This window comes from Sceloporus undulatus, chromosome 6 (assembly GCF_019175285.1).
Source record: "Sceloporus undulatus isolate JIND9_A2432 ecotype Alabama chromosome 6, SceUnd_v1.1, whole genome shotgun sequence".
NCBI classification, from domain to species: domain Eukaryota; kingdom Metazoa; phylum Chordata; class Lepidosauria; order Squamata; family Phrynosomatidae; genus Sceloporus; species Sceloporus undulatus.
Window position 1 is genome coordinate 103,621,849 of NC_056527.1, and position 7,751 is coordinate 103,629,599.

The 7,751-nt window shown below is 46.8% G+C and overlaps 1 protein-coding gene across 1 annotated transcript in view; it reads left to right on the forward strand.

Annotated features, from left to right (window-relative positions):
- The first annotated feature begins 6,562 nt into the window (after positions 1–6,562).
- Positions 6,563–7,751, forward strand: part of ATXN2L (ataxin 2 like) — a 26,646-nt gene continuing 25,457 nt past the window's right edge. Inside the window, exon 1 of the mRNA XM_042474606.1 lies at positions 6,563–7,751. This exon is cut by the window's right edge and continues 17 nt beyond it. Coding sequence (XP_042330540.1) covers positions 7,489–7,751 — 263 coding nt within the window. The 5' untranslated portion in view covers positions 6,563–7,488.

Sequence of the window (7,751 nt, forward strand, 5' to 3'; positions counted from 1 at the left end):
GCATATAACCTGTACATCAAGAGATCATAATTCAGATAATGGAATGTGTGGTACAGGGCTATATTTTTCTGGTTTCATGTTGTTGATATTTAGGGCTTTATCACACACCCCTGCTGTCCCACCACAATTGCGCTAGTTTAAGAATGGAAGCATACAAATTTAGCATACTTTTTTATTACACTTTCCCCCATGATAGTGTTTTCGCAATCCATAGCCACATGATCTGTTTTCTGCACTGCCAAAATCTGCCTTCTGGGAAGGAAAGGGGGGAATGAGCAATCACAGCCACCAACTGCTTCCCAATGCCGGCTGCTGTGCGCACATTCATACACTGGCTAGTTTCGGGAGGACAGCCGCGATTGCTTATGTACCCCACCACCACACCACGCAAAAAGTGCAGGGTTGCTGTGTGCAAATTCATTTAGCCATGAGGTTGATAGGGATTCTAAAACCTATCTACCTCAGGACAAATATCCAATTCCACTCTGCTGTTGGTGGCTTTGATGTTAGTGGGCAAATTTAATTCACTCCAGGTTTTAATCTGAACTTTAAAGGGACTGTCCAAGGTTCTGAGTCTACTTTTTTCTTTCTTTTATATTTATATTATTACCTATTGTTTTATACGTATTTTGCAGATTGTATAGCACTGGCAGGTTTCATTTTTACTGATTTTATCATTTGTATGTACAGCGCTGTGTACATTTACAGCACTATAAAAATAAACTATAATGATAAATAATAATTTAATGTAGCGTCTAGCACTCTGGATAGCTCCTTTAAGGGTAAATTTAGAGCAGATTCACTCCTCCACCAGCCTACCATCAGGGCTACCATTGAGTGAGATGTGTCAGGACTGAATTCAGGTACATAAATAAGGGATAACAACGCTTCCTGCAAATAGGTGCTGTGACTTGTCTTTCATGCCCTCCCTTTTCTTTTTACTATACTGTATGTGAATATTTAGCCTCACATGACCCAACAAAGCAGAGCAACGTCTCTCCTCGCAAAAGAGCAGAGATGTCAGTCTTCATAAATTTACTTTTTACAGGAAAGAAAGAATAGCTTTACCATTTTTTCTTCCTCTTGCGCAGTCTTCCAAGACTATTCACAATTTGGGACTTAGGTGTTTTTGTGCAGAATAAGTCCTGAACTGCTGAGATTCTCATCCATCTAGGTTTCTCTTCTCCAAAACTCAATAAATCCATTTCCAATCATTTTAAAATATTATTTCCATCTCTACATAAATGATGTTCATTTCTAGCATTTACCACTACTAACCAAACATTCATGAACACTTTTGCCTGGCAGAATCATAGCCTGAACACATGCAGCAGAACAGGTACCCAGCACATAAACAGTGAGTTGTATTTCTGGACAATAATCCACAGCTTTAGCAGATACATATTTACACAGACGTTTGTGGTTCTGGTGGCCTTTGTTCCCATGTATGCACTCATGGGATTATAGCTCTAGCCTCTTCTTAAAAAATACCTTTCTATTATAAATAAGATGTCTGGAAATTATCTATACTGTATATTTTTTAATTTTAATTTGTAGGAAGTTGCAGGGGAGAAAATAGCAATGTTTTTATGAACAGAGAGGAAATAAAGAGCCAGCATGATGTAGTTGTTTGATCATTGGACTGTGACACTGGAGAGACCAGGGTTCAAATCACTGCTTGGCCATGGAAATCCACTAGATGATCTTGGGCAAATTGCACTCTCTCAGCCTCAAGGGAATGCAAGGGCAAAAGGTTCCTTCTGAACAAATCTTGACAAGAAACCCCTGTGATAGAGTCACTAAGGTCTCCATGAGTCAGAAATGTCTTGCAGTCACACAAGAAGAAGAGAGGAAAGGTGTTTCTTCTTTTAAAAGGAAACCAGATGCAACTAGAATTTATGAATGAGAAACCTCCAAGTCCCCATCATCATTTACATGAAACCGCTGGGAGAGATCATCCGGAGACATGGGGCGCGGGGTTATCAGTACGCTGATGACACCCAAATAGTCTTCTCTATGCCTCCGACTGATGCAGTGACCGGGGAAGGCATCTCTCCTCTCGTGGCCTGTCTGGAGTCGGTAATGGGCTGGATGAGGGAAAACAGACTCAGCCTCAATCCAGAGAAAACGGAAGTACTTGTGATAGGTTCTCCTGGTCCAGGGATGGCGGTGATTCCACCTGTCCTGAATGGGGTCACGCTCCCCGTGAAGGACTCGGTACGCAGCTTGGGGGTGCTCCTTGACTCGTCGCTCCACCTTACATCTCAAGTGGATGCGACAGTCAGGAGCACCTGTTATCAGCTTCGGCGGATACGCCAGCTGCGTCCCTACCTGGGCCGGAGGGACCTTGAAACTGTTGTACACGCTCTGGTAACCTCTCGCTTGGATTTCTGCAATGCGCTCTACATGGGGCAACCCTTGTATCATACCCGGAAGCTGCAATTGGTGCAGAATATGGCAGCCCGACTGGTCACCAATACATCTAGGGCCAGTCATATAACCCCAGTGCTTAAAGAGCTGCACTGGCTGCCTATTCGCTTCCGGGCGCAATACAAGGTGTTGGTCGTTACCTATAAAGCCCTAAATGGCTTGGGCCCAGGGTATCTGATGGACCGCCTCTCCCCATATAATCCGCCCCGCACCCTCAGATCATCTGGGCAGCAACTTTTAAGAGTTCCGGAGGCCAGGTTAGTCTCAACTTCTAGGAGGGCCTTTACGACCTCGGCCCCCAGCCTCTGGAACTCGCTGCCCATAGAGCTCCGCGCAGCCACCTCCCTTCCCCAATTTAAGAAGGGGTTGAAAACCTATTTATTCGAGCAGGCCTACCCCTGAATATCTTCCCCCAGAATGTGAACTCATCTCCCCCTTTTCCTCTGCCAGCATTAGACTGGCATGAGGTTGTAATGGTTTTAATATGTCTATGTCTAGGTTTTATTCTTAACATTGTATTTGTATATTGTATTGTTAACTCTGTTGTGCACCGCCCTGATTTGAAGAAGGGCGGTATAAAAATAAAACTTTTATTATTATTTATTATTAACTGCGCTGCAGGTCTTGCAGACTCAGAGCTGTGGCTTCCTTGATTAAGTCCATTCATCTGGAATGTGGTCCTCCTCTTTTCCTGCTGCTTTTTACCTTTGCCAAGCATCACTGTCTTTTTTTAGTGAGTTATCTCTTCTCTTGATATGTCCAAAGTACAATAGCTTCAGTTTAGTAATATTGGCTTCTATGGAGAGTTAGGCTTGATTTGTTCTAGCACTCATTTGTCTTTTTAGCAGTCCACTGTATCTGCAGGACTTTTCTGCAGCACATCTTAAATGAGCTGATTTTCTTCCTATCTTGCTTTTGTCACTGCCCAGCTTTCAAAACCAAGCTCAGAAATGGGGAATACAATGGCATGTACAGTCCTAACGTTGGCACTGAATGATATATTTTTATACTTCAGTATCTTGTCTAGTTCCTCAATACCTGCCTTCCAAGTCCTATGATGCATCTACACTGTAGAAATAATGCATTTGACACCACTTTAACTGCTATGGTTCCATCTTACAGAATCTTGGGATTTATACTTTTATGAGGCACCAGCACCCTTTTGCAGAGGAGGCTAAAGACCTTGTAAAACTACAGATCCCAGGATTCCATAGGATGGAGCTACGGCATTTAAAGTGGTGTCAAACTGCATTATGTCTACCATATATATGCACCCCTAGTTATCTTCTGATTTCTTGACTGCAACCTCCATTCTGATTAATGGCTGAGTCGAAGTATAGAAAATCTTTAACTATTTGAATATTTTCATAATCGGATGTAAGCTGTCTGTTGTTATGTACCTTCAAGAAGCTTCCACCTTATGGAGACCCTATCATGGGGTTTTCTGGGGCTGAGAGTGTATTACTTGCCCAAGGTCACCTAGTGACTTTCTATGGCCAAACAGGGCATCCAACCTTGGTCTCAAGAGTCCTAGTCCAATGCTCAAATAACCACAACTCACTAGCTCTGTGGTCAGAGTGAGCAGATTTCCTCCTTTTCCAGGACATGTCCTACATTTCAACCTTCTGTCCAAGTAGCGTTCCAAAATGTCCTCCATTTTGAGCATGACTAAGAAACTCATTGAGTAATACTATGTTTGTGCCTTTTCCCCCTCTGAGAAACAAATGTGCCCCAAGCTCTGGGGACAAGTCTTTGCTGCTGCTCCTGAGGGATAAAACTTTAGAAGGATCTGGCCTATTCCCCCCTATTTGCAGTGAGAATGGAATAATAAAATATAATAAAAATAATAAATGGATAATAAAATACAGTATATTTAATGTACAGTGGTACCCCGGGATACGAAAGCACCGCGTTACGAAATTTCCGGGATACGAAAAAATACTATAGGAAAAAACTGTTTCGGGTTACGTTTTTTTTTTTTCGGCTTACGAAAAAATTTTTTGGTGCTTTTCGGCGCTTTTTCGCACGAAATCGCGGCTTTTAGCGCTAGCGCCTATGGCTTTTTCGGCTTACGAACGATTTCGGGTTACGAACGGCGCCGCGGAACGGATTATTTTCGTAACCCGGGGTACCACTGTAGTTGTAAATAAACTATATGAAATAAATTTATATTAGTGTTTTATTTTTTGTGTTGTAATATCCTACGTTATTCCTGAATGCCTTACATTTTGCAGTGCCTTCTCCTCCTTTGCCATTATGACATCTGGCCACTCTGGTCTGTGGTCATTATATTAATTGGTAATAGGGTTTCCCTTTCTTTTCTTGTTGTGAACTTCGTTTAAGTTGACCCCAACTCATAGTTGCCCCATGGATGAGACATTTCCAGATCTCCCTATTCTCAGTGTCTGTGGCCTCTCTGACGGAGTCTGTCCATCTGGTGCGGGGTCTACTCTCTTTCTACTGCCTTCTACCTTTCCTAGCATTGGCGTTTATCAGGCAAGGGAAACTGGAAGTATAATCCAATGGCAATCCGAACGCAATCATGGGGTTTCACTTTATTGCGTGATAGACTACCACACACAAATTCGGGCAATGGCAAGCTATTTTCGGACAATGGGAAGCCAGTTCAAACGCAATTCGAATTCACGTAAATTTGCTGAACTAGCGAATTCACATGAATGTGTTCTGGCTCCACTTTTCAATGGAAAGTAAGAGAAATTTCTCCTGTGTGATAAAGTCTCAAATTGCCTTTTCTTGTGAGTGATGCCTTCTTATGATGTGGCCAAAGCATGGCTCAGTTTGGTCACCTTTTCTTCCAGGGGGAGCCCAGGCTTGATCTATCCAAGGACCCATTTGTTTGTCTTTCTGGCTGTCCATGGTGTCCTTACCACTCTTTTCCAGCACTGCAGCTCAAATGAGTTGATTTCCTTCCTATCTGCTTTCCTCTCTGTCCAGCTCTCACTTCTGCGCATGGCCATGTGGAAGACTATAATGGCTTGGATGGGTCTGACTTTAGTGCCGAGTTGTATATCTTGACTCCTTAGGACCTTTCCTACTTTTTCCATCGCTTCTGAGTTCTTGACTGCAGTCTCTGTTGTGATCAATAGAAACCTTATGGTTTGAGCCTTGGATTATGGCTCCGGAGACCAGGGTCCGATTCCCATGAAGACGTTCTCCATCCTCCCTTCTCTCCCCTTCTTCCGTATACAGTCCTGCTGTGATATTTTCTTGTATCTTACTATATCTTACGCTTTAGTCCCTATACGCTGCCTAAGAAAATAATAATAATAATAATAATAATAATAATAATATAGTATCTTATGGTCTTTATCTTTCTATCGGCGAAACTGCTTCTGTCTGAGGTTTGCTTTAAAATAAAAAAGCGTACATTAAAATTTAATATATTGATTTAAAATTTTGACGTACGACGTTTCAAGCTTCCGAAATGAATTGCTTTTTGAACTCTGGATGTTTAACATTCTGTGTTTTGTTTTTAATTTATAGAACTAAAAATGATTTAAATGATTATTATTTCTTTAATTGTAAACGTTGTGAGCTGCCTGGAGTTCCTAGACGCGAGGAGGAGGAGGGAGGCAGGATCTGAAATAGCAATTAATAGCTGTAATTGTAATTAAGAAGGAGTGGCACGTGCCAAAAGGGCATCCAAGGCTAGTCCTGCCTGACATTGAGGAACTGGGGTCATTCGGGGTCAACCGTCTCCAAGCGACATCCGGGGCCTTGCCTTTCCTTCGCGGGAGGCCACGCCCCCTTCGCCATGCGCACTGTGAGCCACACGAACACTCGACTTCCCCACCGCCACAGCTTTGCAACGCGCATGCGCGACATTCCCCCGTTCTAGCTCTCCTCCTCTCGCACATGCGCACTAAGGCCGGGTGAAAACAAGGCAGGCCCAGGTCTTTGTTTCCTCTTACGCATGTGCACTAGGGGTCCTTACCGGAGACACGCCTTCCCCTTCCTCCTCTTTCGTTTCCCCATTGGTCGAAAGAGTGAGGGTGAGAGAGAGCGGTCACGCAGAGCGCATGCGCGCGGAGGCCGGCAACGGCAGCAGCAGGAGGGAGGGGGAAAGAGAGGAGAGAGGGATAGAGAGAGCGCGCGCCCTCTGCGCATGCGCACTACGAAGCCCCGCCTTCCACCAAGGAGGAGGAGGGGGCGACTCATTGTGCAGCAACCGGATTGACTCCTTCTCGACCGCGCGCGACAGGGCCATCGCGATCCCTACTTCCCTTTTTCCCCCAGCATTCCTCTCTCTCTCTCTCTCTCTCTCTTTCTTTCACATCGCCTCCGCCGCACGCTCCAGATAAGAGAGGGAAAGGGAAAAGATAAGGGTCCTGCGGCGGAAAAAAAGGCAGGGTTCGCGTTTGAGGAAGGGGAGGCCTTTTTCGCAACGCCAACATCACCACTGCCCCCTCCCCTTTTCTCTTCGCGCGCGACTGCGCAGGCGCGGCCACAGGGCTCTCGCGCCCTGCTCCTCCTCCTCCTGGATCCGGAGTGTCCTCCTCCTCGCGCTCTCTCCGGCGGCGGCGCCTCTGGATTGGCTTAAGCGCCCGAGAGGAAGAGAGAGAGAGAGAGAGGGCCTTGAGACTCTCCCCCTTCGTTTTGCGAGAGGGGAAAAGGGAGGGCCAGGCAGCCCACAGGAGGGAGAACCGTCCCTTCCTGGGCCTCGAGGAGGCTTTAGGCCTCTCGGGAAAGAGGCACAGAGAGAGCGGGAGAACGAGGCTCACGAGGCTCGAAGGGCCGGGACGGAGGTCTTCCGACCCCTCCCTCATTTTCAAGCCCTTTCCGTTTCTGCTTTTTTAAACCAATCGCTATTTCCGCGGCGACCGCCGGCCGGCTTTGCTGAGCCGCTTCCCCTTCCGGGCCAGAGGCGGCATTACTCTCGCGAGTCCCTCCGCGCTCGGTTTGTGCCCTCGGCCTCCATTTTAGGCGTCAGAGAGGGACAGAGAGAGAGAGAAGGCGCGTTCCTTTCTTATTTTCCCTCCCTTCAACGGCCTTCTAAGGCGAACGAGGCGGAAGGGCTCCCCTTTTCCCCCCTTCGCCATGTTGAAGCAGCCCTTGCCGCCGCCCTCCCCTCAGCCAGGCTCTCCGGCTTCGGGACCCGCGACGGTTGCGGCGGCCTCCACCCCGGCGGCGGCGGCGACGACACCCCTCTCGGCCACTGCGGCTTCCTCCTCCTCTTCGCGGAAAGCCAACCCTCCGCCAGCCAGCCCCAACGGCAGCTTGAGCCCCGGGGCGGCGGCTGGAGGAGCCAGAGTCGCGACGGTGGCGCCTCCCGGGAGCGGCGGCGGCGGCGGAGGAGGAGG